Source organism: Diaporthe amygdali (genome assembly GCF_026229845.1).
Source record: "Diaporthe amygdali strain CAA958 chromosome Unknown NODE_1_length_4327563_cov_65_473760, whole genome shotgun sequence".
Classification (NCBI taxonomy): Eukaryota; Fungi; Ascomycota; class Sordariomycetes; order Diaporthales; family Diaporthaceae; genus Diaporthe; species Diaporthe amygdali.
The window spans coordinates 3,583,470-3,598,411 of NW_026517021.1; the positions used below are offsets into that span (position 1 = coordinate 3,583,470).

A 14,942-nucleotide genomic window follows, 5' to 3' on the forward strand; every position below is an offset into this window, starting at 1 on the left:
AGTCGAGCACGAGATGAAAAACAGCACCTTGCAGACGAACGAAGGTATCATGCAGTAAGTATCGACCTAGGTAGGTAGTATTCGGGAGTGCTTAGGGCGTTGGGCGTGGAATATTGCACGCACACCCCCACCCTACACTCCAGCAAGATGTACGCACAATGGTTTGCGGATGGGGTGGTCATGCGAGCAAATCCAAGGCCGTTGGCCATGAAACGACAACGGCACGAATGAATGCACCACTCGCTGCAGCCCCCACCGAAGGAGCTACGAATGCAGGAACGCTCGGCATATATCCGACAAGCCGACTAGCCGGCCTCGGTGCCGATCAGCAATCTCGCTCACCTACTGTGCGTCAAGCGGCACTGCCGGCATAAACAAGAGAAAATGGACTTGGGCAATGCTTTGTTTTTGTTAGTCCGCCGAGGCTGCATTTTCCCCCTCAGGGCCCTGACTGCCTGGTCAATGACGATGGCAGCAAGCAACCGCCGACATTGAAAGCTGAGGCCCGGAGCCGGGGGCAAGGGGGCGGAGGTCTCAGTTGCTCGGCTTGGCAGCCTTCCAGGCCCCCTGATGAGAGGAGCCTCGTCTGCCGCCGTGCTCGCCATGGCCAGAACTGTCCACGGCATGGCACGCAGATGGGATGGACTTGGCTTTGAGCAGTGGTGACTGGACACCAGTGAGGTTCATCGTTACGACTTGGCGAGTGGGTGTGCTGCACAAGGCTGAGCCCCGGTCCGCCTGGCTGCGGAGGTCAGAGTAAGAACCGGTGATCAAACATCGGCCGATCTTCTGTCTGGGCTGAACAGGACCTGAAGTTTACAGTACTGTGGCAAGTGTTTGCGAGCAGAATTGAGAGCCAGATCGAGTCTCAATGCCCCGAGGCTGTCGATCGGCACTGACTCGATGGGTTCTTGGAGCGGCTCAGCCGGAAGAGGTTGATTCATTTCGTACGTGGTGAGAGTGTACGGATGCATAGCACGCAGACTGCAATACGGGGCTTTGGCGCAAATTAAATCGCCTTGGCTCGCTGCTACTCGTTCGTGCCGACTTTGGCCTCGTCTTGGCCGGGAAACGGCGGCATGGGTGCCAAGGCGATGGTGATGGCATGCTCTTGAGACGACACAGTAGCCTGCCGTGCTCCGACACATTCGTACAGACATGCGTACAGCCGTACATAGCAAAAGGGCCGCACGCTTCGGAACGCTTGCGTCTCCCGAGGATTATGCGGTGATCGGTGATGTCGGCCAAGTCCGGGTCCTTACAGGCAGAGACACAAGAAACCATTAAGCTGAGCAGCAATGTGTTGACCCCGAGCACATGGGTAGTCTGTGAAGGACAAGTACCACCTGCTCAGTAGTCACAGGCGTCAACAGTTATTTACAGATACTGATAGGGCTGGGGATATTGCTATGTGAACTAGGTTTACGAGAGCGAGATCTGCAGGGAATGACTAAGGTGTGAGTAGAGAGAGCGGTACGTACCTTGGTGCCCGCTCTCCGCCCTACCGCTGCCGCACGGAGACAGGACTGTCGAGAGTCGAGAATGAGAGACTGAGAATTGAAATGCACCAGCCAGTGGCGTCGCTTCCCGAGGCTCGCCCCAGATGTTCCCATCCGCTTGGCTGTTTCCGTCATTGCTGTTTGGCGCAATCTGCAGTCTGCAGTCTGCAGTCCGTAGTCTGCAGTCGGGGTGGACAGTAGCGTGAGAAGCACCCAACCTTCCCCAGCCTTCTTTCCCCGTCCATTGTCAATCCATCCCCTCCACCAACATCGGTCAGCAATGAGCGACAGCTCTCATCTCGAGGGCATCCTGGCCACGTTCACTAGACGTGTCTCGCCCAGCACCTCGACATTAATCACCAATCATCAGTCATCACCATCATTCCATTCCTAGAGTCGAGTCTAAGTCCACTAAACAGTAGACATTCTCACCAAGCCAACGCACCGACCTACGTGAACAAACACCTCCATCCGTCCATCCCACCGCATCCCTTCCCGTCCCAACACGTCTGTCCCTACTGTAGACAGGTAGTAGTGCCGGCGGGCCAACTACTCTCCTCCTTTACTCCGACTGCCTGCTTGGTCTCGTCTTCCCAAGGTTTTGTCGTGTCTCCGCCAAGCACGACTGACTTCAGCCGCGGGTTTCATCCTTCGCTTGTTTTGACCTCCCGCGCCACCTGTTTGACGCCAAGCGGCCAAGGCTCAAGGCCACAAGACCACAGAGACCCAGAGCCAACCTTGGACGCCAACCCTCCCTCACCCTGCCCAGCCCAGCCGAGCCTGGGCCCAGCCCGAACCCGCTCTCCACCTCCTCACTCCTACTCTCACCTCGTCCTCAACTCGTCAGCCCGACCACCAATCACCTCGACCAAACTCGGCTAGACTTCTGCCCAGCTGCGCCCAGCTTACAAACGACCACCTACCTCCTCCTCCTCGCCGCCTCCCCCTGCTCTCGGTCGTGACAACAAAGGGACCTCTCCCGCGACCGTACCGTCGTACATCCTCTTTGACGGCTGTACGGGCACTTCACGCGTGTGTAGACAGCACTCCCTAATCGCCTGCAATCTCCCTAAACAACGACGCCCATCGTTCGAGGTACCACCATCTCCGGCCTGCTCGACGCCCATAGCACACCCCTCACGAGGCAATCGAGCCTCTCGACACCGGGTTTCGGATGCGATAGGCGACTGGGTCAGATAAGAGCGCCGTTGTTTATATCCCACCATCCACGCTATGCGGCGACCATCCCTAGACCTCTCTGAGCCCTCGCGCAACCTCGAAGAGTCCATGGGTACTCCAATGTCAGAAACTCCCGACGCTGACGTCGACGTCGACGTCGACGGCGATGTTGATGTCGATGTCGATGTCGACGTCTCGTTGCTGCCTCTCGAAGACGATTACATCTACGCGCTGGACCTCCAAGTAGATGGCGCACGCTCTCGAGTCTACACCCCTCCTCCCCACCTCGCCGCACGGTTCTATCGCCCGTCCCAGTCGCGACGAAAGGACTCCGCCGCCTCCACACGCCGAAACTCATTATCCTCCCTACACTCTCTATCCACCTCACTTGGCGCCACAAACTTGTCTGGCGGCCCGCAAAGCAAACATGTCGCCAACCATCAGCGCAGAGACGCCATTCTCAAGGATCGGCAAAAGCGGCTTGCTGACCGTGCCGCCCATGTTGAGAAAGTGCGTTTACGCGCTGCGAGAGCAAAAGACCGGGTCATAGTCATATCCGAAGAGAGGGCAGAGGCTGCTCGCCTGGCCCGCGAGCGTAACTTGAAAGAGATCGCCGCCACATGCGCCGAGGAAGTCAAGAGGGCCAAAGCTGTTGCCGAGGCCACCAGGGAGAAGCGGGAGCAGGAAACCCTCAAGATGCGCCAACAGATGCAAGAGCGTCAGGCCGAGGCTGAGCGGCGTCGTGAAGAGCTCCGAAGGCAGAATCTCCGGGCCAGGGGTTCCAGCCTCAGCACCAGGAAGTCCGACGAGGGTTTGTCCCCCGTCAAAGAAGTCAAGGAGCTAGAATCGAAGCCCCTGAGCCAAGATGCTGCCGTATGGAGGATACAAAGCTGGTGGCGCGTCATGACCAGGAGGAAGGTGGTTCAAGAATTCACCCGACTCGCCCTGAATGTTGATGGGGTTAAGACGACAGGCTACGATGAGGTTACGGAGAAGCTCGGGCAACTGAGTGTGGTTATGGTCACCGCTCGCGTACTTGCCATGTGTGGGCTACGAAACGGCGGGGTCGATTCAGTTGAGCAAATGAAGGCAGTCCGCTGCTTCCTCAGCGCATATCTCATCTTGGGCCACCCTGCACAGGTTCTTAGTAATACCTACGACATAATGCCACCGGATCAGGGAACACCCGCGCATCCTATTCCTCGAGACAACCTTACGGATCCCCAATGTCAAGAGCTCGTGGCGCGGTCTCGGGATTTGCTCATCACCTTCGAGAACATCATGTCACGGCTGACAAGCTTCAACAACTACACCATCCCGCCGGCTTTGACCCAAGCCCTTCCTCGAGTATATTCCCAGTTCGAAAACGCCTTCTTCACCTGGAAAGCGCGGGACAAGAATGCGCTCGTCGACGGGATGATCGGGCAATTAGTGGAGCTCGACGCTACTCTGGATCATGTCAAGGAAACGAGCGACCTCTCTGTTGTACAGCAATATCAAGAAAGCATGAAACAAAATCAGCTCATGCTCATTTCTCGAATCAGCAAGCTGATCGGCAGGGAACGGGGGCTAGAGATCATCAAAGAGGCCAGATTGAGGGCGAAGAAGGCGCGAGCTGCCAACAAGAAGAGGCAAAAGGCCGACTTGAAGCCGCGAGTTGCTGATCAGACGATCACTACTGAGTCTGCGATGGCTGACCTAGGCACTGCCAAGGGCCATCCTCCCAGCCCAAGGAGCGATGCCTCGAGCGTTTATCCTACCCCGCCATCCACTCCTGCAAGCAGACCGCAGGGCCCGAAACCCATCAAGAAGGGCATGCTTTTGCCAGACAATCGGACCGTCGTCCACGAGCTTGCCATAAACAAGGAGTATCGCGTCGTTGCAGATGATTTCGTGGAGGCTGAAACAAAGGCGCTTCAACCTATTCTTGGACAAATGAGAGCGACGATCCACGCGACAGATGAGCACTCGCGCCATGTGCAGTTCAAACTCCTCCTCAGAATCGCCCAGCACATCCGCGAGAAGCTACAACGCCTCCTCAAACCTGGCAATTCCATGCACAACTTCATCGGCGAGCTGTTGGACATCGACGAATTCAAGGAACGATTTCGAAACGGATCGTTCTCGTACGAGCGCTTCTTCTCGTCCATGGGGTCGTTGATGCCAAAACTATGTGCCCCTGTTCGGGACGACCAAGTGAAAGACCTGGTCGAGAATAAACTTAGCCAAGGCAGCTACGTTGATCGTCTGGAGGCTTTAATCCTCTTCATTGATGTCATGTTGAGTGACTATGCCAATCACCTTTTGCAGTTGGTGGGCCCTCAACTATTGGAGCATGCGCCCGATTACGAGGCCAAGGCATTTTCAAACGCAATCGATCAAGGCGAGCATGGCCTATTCGCCGCCGAAACAGCCTGGAGGGCAGCGAGGAGCAAGGTCATGGCCGAGACAGCCCGACGTGATCCTGAGAATATTAACCACCCAAAGAACCGGCCTACAGCAGAGAAAGTTTACGCTCATATGCTGGTTGACATTTTCACACAGCCCAGTACTATGCGCTACGGCCAAATTCCAGAGATGTTGCAGCTCGACTACAAGCGCATCCGCAAGTATGGCCACCTCACGCGCAAGATGGTGACCACAGGCGGGATTCTCCTGCAGTGCAAAAACCTCCTCAAACGCGACGTCCGCGCGCCGTGGAGGGTGGAGGCAGCTCGCATCATGAACGTCCTCGACCATGCCGATTCTCAAGAGACCGCTGTAGCCGGCATCATGGCAGCTCTCGAGGCCGGACGGTCGATGCCGCCGACGACGAAGAGCCATCTGCGTGGCTTCGTCGACAAGCTTGTGGCTGCCCACAATGAACTTGCGACCACCCAGCAGCCGGACCCCAATGAGACCTGGGATCCGAACGAGCATGACCCCAGCCAGCCGGTTCTGCGACTACTGCTGAAACGGTTGCGCGACCACATCCTAGGGCGCATCTCAGCGGGCAGCACGAGCGAGAAGGCCAAGGCTACGAGCATCGCAGGTGAGAAGCTGGCGAGCTCTGGCATGGTTGAATTCGTGGATCGCGTGAGGGACATGGTCGACGAAATGTCCAAGGTTGGCGCTGTCGACCGAGAATCACACGGCTCATGGTGGGAAATCGTGTCCGAGAGGATCGAGACACAGGCTGCCAATGCTGCTGTTGCGGAGTCCAGGGCTTCTGCCACATAGAGTCAGGATCCAGAAGCGCCCGGGCCCATCATCAGACGCGAAGACCCCGCGTGGTTTACCGAGTTGGTCGAAATTGCTGAGCTTGCCGCACGCGATTAGTGTTGATGATCACTTAGAGCGAGTCCGCTCGCATAGCCAACACCGTATGGCTTTCACGCATCGAGGAAGAGACGACAACAAATAGAAAGATTGTCTGTCCTGTTTTGCGGACGAGAATTATATAATTTTTGGACATTTACGGGTGGCGTTTGCACAGGCATGGTCAGGTTCGGTCAGGCAATGAATGGTTCCGTGGTTGGCTTCCATATCTATTCTGGGGTTCTTAGCGTTTGACTTGTGGTTTTAACGTCTTTGTCTGCATTTCATTTTTTCCCCACATCTTCATATTGGCTGCTCACAGGCAGAGAGCGGTCGGCGGTCATAAGCTACTTCCCTGCTTTATGATACCTAGCACGGTGAAGCGATGAAATACAGAAGGATTTGAACCCTCTGACTCTATCATCCGATCAAAGCAGTATATGACAGCTCTACTGAGCCAGTTTCCCATTGCCATGAGGGTGTGTCCCGTGAGACTCATCCACTAGTACATAATCGAAGCTGCGGGTCTTAGACGTGTCTATCGCACCGTCGTGGTGTTGAGAGCCTTGGCAATTGTGGGTTGGGAGTTGACGTGGTCGGTGGCACAGCACACCGGCACAGCTCACGAGCTTGCTTGTCCAGTCTGCACGTGCATTTCAGCTCCAGCTCACCGGTTCCTTGGATATCTGAGGCACGGCGCTTTACCCAAACACGGGAGGACCTGTTGGTTGGAATCATTTCCATAATTGTCACTAATCCCGCGATGTTGTGGTTCCTCCTCGGGCCGCAGCGGCTCGCTTCCTATCCTCCGGCCTGCAAGCGAAACGCTTAGCGAGTGCACCTGCAGGGCCCGATCTGCAACCCTCCCCGGTGAGGCACAGCAGGCTGCCTCTAATTCCCACCGGGCACTTGACTGGGTAGAGAATCCGATGTTTCCCAAGCCTCCTGAGGCAGATCGCGAGGAATTGGTCGACGGTGCTCTGTTGGGTGGCGCAGCAATTCTGACACGATGCTGGGCCTATGAGAACGTGTCTGCCTCGAGGCTTTCCGCGACCTGGCGCGTATGCATCGAGCGTTCCATGTCGTCGAGTAGCAATGGTGGGGATCGCACCTGATAAGCCCGCCCTCGGATTAATGTTCATTTTTCTACTCAGGCAACATCGACCCGCCGTCGTCGTATATGAGAGGATGTCTCGACCCCGCCTCGGACCAGCAGTGAACATCTTTCGTGTGTTTTCACCTCATCGAAATTATTTCACCCTAGACCAAGAGGCATCCTTTCGTCACTTACATATGTGCAGATATTTTCTATTCATTCATACGTCTATTGCTACAGCGGGACAAGTCGGTGACTGTCGGTTCCCAAAAGGGTCAAATTGACATATTTCTTCCCACAGTAGTCAAACCTCTTGTCAGCAGGAATTATGGCACCCGCGCCCGATTCTATCACTCGGATGCTTCCACATGATTACAAGGAATCCCGGAAAATCGAGAATATCAGGAATGTATGGTATCCGCTTCTTTACCAAGAAATGAGCAGGCACTGGGACTTGATCAAAGAAGGGATTAAAGGCTTCACACGGGCCCGAGACGAAATGCGCAGTGCCTTGGTCAATTACGAGAGAGACGAGACAGCGGACTCGATTGTGCACGATTTCTTGGACAACACGTTCCCGGGGGCACTTGAATTGATCAAACAGATCGATCCATATGTGAACCAGTTCCCTAGCCGCGTCGCGCAGGAGGCAGTTATGATCTGCGATGATGATGATGACATCCGATCGGTCACGATGGACATAGAGCCCGGTCCTTCGAACTACCGCCATGGAGAATCATCGATGGGTCCTCCGCCTCGGCCGGCGGCTCCCCTGACGCCAGTGACTCCAGCTGGGCTCAGGGACACCGGGCACCAGAGTACTAATAGTTCATCAGCTATCTGGAATCATCCAGGTTCCCCGTCTCCTGATCCAGCTCATGGCCACCTGAGCCTTCTGCAGACCGCGAAACGGTCGCTGGATGTTATGGAAGTTGAATCCCCGCAAAGTCCAGGATCGCCTACCAAGAAAGCCAAAAGTGCGGCCGCGCCACAAGCTACTAAAGTGACAAAGGACATAGAGCTCTGGGAGATCGAAGGAAAGCAATATATCTTCAAAGACAAGCGATGCGGCCCCGGCTGGTTTGTGGTACGTTGTGACCCGCTCGACCAGAGAACACAGTTCGAAGAGCATCCTCTGGAGAGCAATATGGCAATGAAGCACTTCAATGAAGTGGCTTGTGATGATCATGACAGAACCAAGAAGTACACTCTGGACGATATCATTCGAGACTTCACATATCGTGGTAAGGACGCATTATGCAACCATTCACTGACGGCCCGAACTGACACTGTAATATGCAGTCAACGACGATGACGAGTTGACCGAGGAAAAAGTCAAAAGTGCCAATGAAAGGCTTCAGCGGGAGAAGAAAGCGCAGCAAGGTTCGGCCAAAAAGCCGCGGAAAGGCAAAGAGCGGGCTGCCCCGGTCCGTTTCGGTGCCGCAAACAGGAGGCAGGGGACCGCAGACACTGATGAGAGTTATCAGAATAAAGTGAGTCCAGCAATATATTTTCATTCAAGTGAAAATCGACGTCTAACACTGGGCAGTGAAGATGATACAAGAGGTCATCACTGAGTTCTTAGCTGAGGCTTAGTGAGTGAAAGATACGATCGCCGTTGTTGTGACGTTGGCTAGTCGGATATATCTAATGGTGCAAGATTTCTGCTTTACCTCGTGAAAAGGGATTCATTTAAGATGAACGCATCCATGACCATGAATATTGAGCTGTATCTTCAGTGGGACTACTGGCAGCCTATCTCATTTCTCCCCTGTGCGAATTCAGATACCAAAAAATAGCCACTCTTGATCTTGCATTCATTCATATTAATTTCTGGGCCCTTTGATGTGCAGAATCTGCGCTAAGCCATCCGTCGTAGAGTATTCCCAGCTCTGCTTTCTGCATGCTTGTTTACCAAATATTCCAAGTGATGCATACGTGTGCAGCCGATTCTCTGGTGACAATGCCTCGATGAGTCCACGAAAGTACAATGGGCGCGGGAGAATTCATGTTTGGTTTGAGTTGTCATGCACCCGCAGGACCGAATTGCGGTTCATCACACCTGTCACACAGACCGCGGTCGTCTCTGTGGAACCTGGATCTCAAGATTCATCCCAGGCCACGGTATCTCTATTTTGAGCTTTTCTCGTACATAGTAGCCACAGATTTTGATAATGGCCAATCTGTTGTGTTTTTTTTTCGCGTTAGAGACGGTCAACTCTCAATATGTTCTTGCTTGAAGCAGGCATTCGACTCACCAAACACGGTTCGATCTCGATTCCTCCGCGTGAGCACAGCCTGATCGCCAACTCGGATATCTCTTCCGATATTGGACGCAGGGCTGTATCCATATCTGCCGAACACGGGCATGAAAGTACAACCTTTGTCCACCCTTCGATCTTTGCTGAGCTTTTTCCAAGCCTGGCCCCTCACATCCGCGGCAGGCTTGCCTGTCTCGTAGTCCACAGTGATGGACTGGCACCTCAAACAGTTTCCGGTCAGCGCCATTTGGGTCTCACCAGGGAAACGCAGCTCCGCCCAGTACTCCTCGTCGAAAGGTGTTGGGCTTCCAGACACGACAATGTTCGGCCGGAACTTGGTTATATCCATTTCCACATCACCTGCCGACGGATCTGTCTCCCGGAGCCGCCTGCCGACTTCAGAGTTGGATTCCTTTGTAACCACCAGGTATTGCCCCATATCCGCAAAACTTATACGCTCGGATTTCGGCCTGAGAACAGCCGGGACAAGAAGGCGTCGGATGCTGTATGCCAGCGGTGATAGTCTCTTCCGGAAGGCCAACTCACTGTTTGGTGCACCTGAGCCGAGAACTGGGCGAGAATTCTGCCCAAGGTACATGAGATGGGTTTCGAAGCCAAGATACGAGCTGAACCATGCTGAGATGCTGTCGCCCATATCAAAAGCATCGGTAGTAGCACCATAGAGATCAAGGTGGACTTTTTTCAGGATCCCTAAATGTGGTCGAAGCGGAAATCGGATCTGTTTGTCATTCTTGGGGTTCTCAGGTCCCGTCCAGGTGACAACAATATCCCGTCCTGAACCATTCGCCGAGTCCTCAAGACGAGTCAAGAACAATGCCATCCGGAGATGGAAGCCGCTAAACATAGGCTCATACCGCTTGATCTCATTGGTCTGAGGATCACGATGAATCTTTTGCAGGCAGAACGTCCGGTCGTGTTCAAAGCCCAGGGGACCGATCTTGCCTTCCTTCAGTTCACAACCCCTCAACCCTTTGACAGGATAAAAGTATAGCTGTGAGACTACGATCAGCGCATAGTCAATCACATCGGCTGGTGCATAATGGCAAAGTTTTGCGGCGGGACGGGACTGCAAGACCTACGGCTTCGACCTTAAGAGGCACGCTCGTCGAAATTGACTGACGTGGTTTGCCTGCGTGTTGTAGCACCGTGAGTATGAGGAGACCGACAGAGAGAGCCACTGCAACAGCGGCCCCTTGAGTTCCTTTCAATGACTGAAGGATGTGCGAAAGCGTTGCTTCCATGGTCGCAGCGTGATGAGCCGACACTCAATACTCGGCTTTCAAGAAGTAAAGAACAGGATGTCAGAGAGCTTAGACAATTACGATAAGCTTCAAGATACATGAGAGGGGTCGCAGTCTCGAGATTTAAGCTTCGAGATATGATATCGCTGACGTGAGTAGCCCGTCTTGGCAGTATGTGCTGCAAAATATACATGTGGAGTAGGTTGTCATACGACCAATTCAACAGGTTCTACAATATATGTGGACAGTGATGTAAGTTCGGATGTCTCGCTACAATGGCTTTTGAGGATATGCTGAGAGCGCTTCAATTTTCGCCCAAAAGGTTTATGAGAATTGAAACACAGCAAACGAATATGATGATTTTGTAGTTCATCGGGTGCTAGTGACGCTTAAAGAGCCAGCTCATGTGGCGTTTCACTTTGCAATAGGGCCACAGACCTCTATGCGCTCATTTCCACCATCACCACTTGAGACATGCTTTTGATGGACCTAACTCGTACTCATATTGTGGGCTTTCTATACGGGCAGGATATAAATAGGTGGTTTCGTGTTTACCCACCAAGCCATGCCCGGCTTCGTCATTGGGGTTGAACCCTCTTTTCCTTCGTTGAGTACTCCAAAACATGCAGTCCATGAAGCTTAAAATCGAATTGCTTTCAGTAATTAGTTGTGGTCCAAAGATAGTAGTACTGTCGAAATGGCAGGACATTGTTTCCCTTACTGAGTAATTCTCAAGAGCTGACATCTGTCAAAATCAAACGGAGTGGGTTGATGGAGGTTCCACTTGGAAGCGTCGTCATGTTGGAACACGCCAGTTCGTCCGCGGGAAGTATCACGCGTGTCTGCTTGCCGCAGCGAAGAAGATGCAACTCGAGGCTGTGAATTTTTCTGGATCCTGCAAGGCACCTCGTCTTGACTGGCTACCCTAAATGTTGCATTTGCATCTTCACCGAGTTCTCGAAAACAAGTCCATGCAAGAACGTGGATGCGGACAACTATCATGATCCATACGGAAAGGCCCAACTTCAGGCTTCCTGGATCCTATCGGCGGTTCTAGACTACCGCGCAGTATCTTCTCCATAGCATGATACCTGCTGGTTTGAGGTTTTCCTACGCAGTGGATACAGCCGACTGGATCATTGTCTCAACACAATGGTGTTTCCTGGCTGTACAGTCTTCTCTGCATGCGTGGCATTACATCGGCCGTGCAGAGACCCATAATTACCGTCCCCGCCCACGAACACCGCTACTTGGAACCGCCCATACTCCCCCCAAGTGAGCCAACCAGCGGTGGTGTCGACGATCATGAGTTTGGGCCGACACGCAGCTGACTGGCCACAGTCCCCAGCGACTTTCTCCGACCTCACCCCGCAGCCCACGAACACGCAGGAGTGTGTGTGGATTTCGCAAGTCGCAGCGGTCAGAACGTGCAGAACATATAACAAACGGAAGAGGGTGCTCACGATCGAGGCCGCCTCTCTTTTGCTATCACATAGTAGTTCGTCACAACTAACGAGGCACAATGGCTCAACCGGGAGCTGGAACGGACCCTTATGCCTCGCCCAACAAGGGCTTGGTGCATCAACTGCGGCAGAATCCTTATGTCCTCGGCCTCGCTTCCGTAAGCTCAACCCGCAACAAAAACATGTATACGCTGACGCCTGCTAACACCTTATGACAAGTTCGCTTCCTTGGGGGGCTTTCTCTTCGGCTATGATCAAGGAGTCGTCTCAGGCGTCCTGACCATGGAGTCATTTGCCGCCAAATTCCCGCGCATTTACCTCGACAGCAGCTTCAAGGGCTGGTTCGTGTCGACGCTGCTGCTGTTCGCCTGGTTTGGATCACTTGTCAACGGGCCTGTCGCGGATCGCGTTGGCCGTAAAGGGTCCATCCTAGTTGCCGTTGTCATCTTCACCCTTGGCTCTGCTCTGCAAGCTGCTGCGGAGTCGATCCCTATGCTCTTTGCCGGTATGTTGGGACACATGATGTCTGCACTGGACCACCAAACTTACTGGTTATTGCAGGACGCGCGATCGCCGGTTTCTCTGTCGGGATGCTTACCATGATTGTTCCGATGTACATGTCTGAAGTCTCCACGCCGGCCATTCGCGGCACTCTAGTTGTGCTGCAGCAATGTGAGTGATGTCTTGTTTGTTCATTGCAATAATTATTCTGACCAAAAAAGTGAGCATCACGTTGGGTATTCTGGTCAGTTACTGGCTCGAGTACGGTACTCAATACATCGGAGGCACACGATGTGCGCCAGACATCCCGTACACTGGGGGCTCAGCATCCGCTCCGGAATTCGATCCCATCACGGACGTTGGATCGGGCAGCTGCACAGGTCAAAGTGAAGCCTCATGGAGGCTACCATTAGCCATGCAGATTTTGCCGGCCGTCATTCTCGGCTTCGGCATGCTTTTCTATCCAGAATCGCCAAGATACTACCTCATGCGGCAGAAGGAAGACAAAGCGCTGGAGGCACTGGCCTGCATTCGACGAGTCGACGTCGAGTCGGAAGCTCTATGCCGCGAGTATCTTGCCATTAAGGCTGAAGTACTTTTCGAAGAGTCCTATGCCCGCGACAGGTACCCCGGCAAGACGGGTGTGTCACTATACCTGGCCCAATACTCGTCCTTGGTTTCAAACAAGGCTTCACTCAAGCGGTTGACCGTCGGCTGCGTGGTGATGTTCTTCCAGCAATTCATGGGCTGTAACGCGATTATTTACTACGCACCAACCATTTTCGGCCAGCTCGGTCTCTCCGGAAAGACATCATCGCTTCTGGCTACCGGCGTCTACGGCATCGTGAACACACTATCCACGCTGCCAGCCCTATTTCTCATCGACAAAGTAGGACGCCGTCCACTCCTCATGTGTGGAGCTCTTGGAACATTCGTCTCACTGGTCATCGTCGGCGGAATCGTTGGCGGATTCGGCTCCACATTGGTCTCTCACAAAGCAGCTGGCTGGATTGGCATTGCGTTCATCTACATTTACGACATCAACTTCTCGTACTCGTTCGCCCCAATCGGATGGGTACTTCCATCTGAGATCTTCAACCTCGGAAATCGGTCCAAGGCAATGTCGATCACTACGAGTGCCACTTGGATGTGCAATTTCATCATTGGCCTCGTAACACCAGACATGCTTGACACGATTGGCTACGGAACATACATATTCTTTGCAGCCTTCTGCTTGCTAGCATTGGGATTCACGTATTTCTTTGTCCCGGAGACGCGAGGCAAGAGTCTAGAGGACATGGATACAGTGTTTGGAGATACTGCCGCGCATGATGAGAAGGCGAGGCTGTTCAACATTGCGGCGGACCTTGGTATCGTTGACCTAGATCGATCTCTATCGAAGGGTGGAGATGAGAAGCCCGTTGTTGAGCAGGTCTGAGCAATGACGAAAGCTTTCGCTTAGGGAGGATATCAATAATTCATGACCACAACGTGAAGACGACTAATGAAGATCTCGTGCGGGAAGAAATGTGAAAAATTGACGAAGAAATGAGTTTAAGTATTTACAATATAGTTCTTTCACTGTTTTGGTGATGCGCACGAGTTTTTCTCATCCGTGGAGCTATTAGTATTGTGCCTCAAGCTTTGCCTCAGACCTAATTTTCAACATTACCGTTTGCGTCTTCTCTTACGAATGAATTTTACGGTGATTAACATTAAAAGTATTGAGTATTGCAAGCACTGGTCTCGGGTCCCTGTCTGTGCTGAACTTACTTGACCAAGCATGCCAGACAAGTGTATAGGACTAAACTCTTACAGATATCGATGCATAAGACTTGAGTCAAGGGACAAGGCCTATCCCACGTGGCTGCTTGTGAGGTGTTCTTCTGTCTTGAAATTCCGGTGTCTCGTTCATGGGAAGTTGAAAATTTCTGACCATAGATTTGATCTTTATGAGAAGCACCTGCTCCCCCACCGAGGCTTGCACAACAGTTGCTCCTGCAAGCTGAACAGTTTTCATAATAAGAGATAAAGAAAATAGTACGAGCAGAAGCCTTATCAAACTTATATAGAAATCGAGAAAGTTGACGAGATCTGATTGTCTGAAGATATATCGTCTTTGTGCCTTGAATAAGAGAATTTTGTGGCAGCAGAAAAAAAGAAGAGAGATCACAATGTAAATCTTCCAACTTGTAATCTTTATAGATGACAGAATGACTCGGGGTGTACGGCGTATTATCTTCAATGAGAATGTATATATACAAACTGGAGATGTAGTGAACGTTGTGAAAGGAAAGCTATCGTCCTGAGCACATTGAAATGGGGCGTGCAAATCACAGAGACAGGACAGACAAAACGGGAAAGAGCACAAGGTGAACGAAGGA

General features: G+C 52.8%; 5 protein-coding genes across 5 annotated transcripts; 3 read left to right on the top strand and 2 right to left on the bottom strand.

Annotated features, from left to right (window-relative positions):
• Nucleotides 1-534: 534 nt before the first annotated feature.
• On the bottom strand, nt 535-1,634 carry J7T55_006663 (uncharacterized protein; the record flags this gene model as incomplete). Its single annotated transcript, XM_053131150.1, has 3 exons — nt 535-742; nt 1,175-1,326; nt 1,482-1,634. 3 exons carry the CDS (start codon nt 1,632-1,634, stop codon nt 535-537), a joined length of 513 nt encoding a protein of 170 aa, XP_053001426.1.
• Nucleotides 1,635-2,732: 1,098 nt separating this feature from the next.
• On the top strand, nt 2,733-5,897 carry J7T55_006664 (iq calmodulin-binding motif domain-containing protein; the record flags this gene model as incomplete). The annotated part of the gene is made up of 1 exon (XM_053131161.1): nt 2,733-5,897. One exon carries the CDS (start codon nt 2,733-2,735, stop codon nt 5,895-5,897), a length of 3,165 nt encoding a protein of 1,054 aa, XP_053001427.1.
• A 1,502-nt stretch (nt 5,898-7,399) lies between these two features.
• On the top strand, nt 7,400-8,667 carry J7T55_006665 (uncharacterized protein; the record flags this gene model as incomplete). Its single annotated transcript, XM_053131172.1, has 3 exons — nt 7,400-8,315; nt 8,374-8,564; nt 8,626-8,667. 3 exons carry the CDS (start codon nt 7,400-7,402, stop codon nt 8,665-8,667), a joined length of 1,149 nt encoding a protein of 382 aa, XP_053001428.1.
• A 618-nt stretch (nt 8,668-9,285) lies between these two features.
• Nucleotides 9,286-10,594, bottom strand: J7T55_006666 (uncharacterized protein; the record flags this gene model as incomplete). Its single annotated transcript, XM_053131183.1, has 2 exons — nt 9,286-10,344; nt 10,433-10,594. 2 exons carry the CDS (start codon nt 10,592-10,594, stop codon nt 9,286-9,288), a joined length of 1,221 nt encoding a protein of 406 aa, XP_053001429.1.
• A 1,522-nt stretch (nt 10,595-12,116) lies between these two features.
• On the top strand, nt 12,117-13,996 carry J7T55_006667 (d-xylose-proton symporter; the record flags this gene model as incomplete). Its single annotated transcript, XM_053131193.1, has 4 exons — nt 12,117-12,215; nt 12,277-12,562; nt 12,619-12,729; nt 12,780-13,996. The coding sequence occupies 4 exons, from the start codon at nt 12,117-12,119 to the stop codon at nt 13,994-13,996; spliced, it is 1,713 nt and encodes a 570-aa protein (XP_053001430.1).
• Nucleotides 13,997-14,942: the final 946 nt, after the last annotated feature.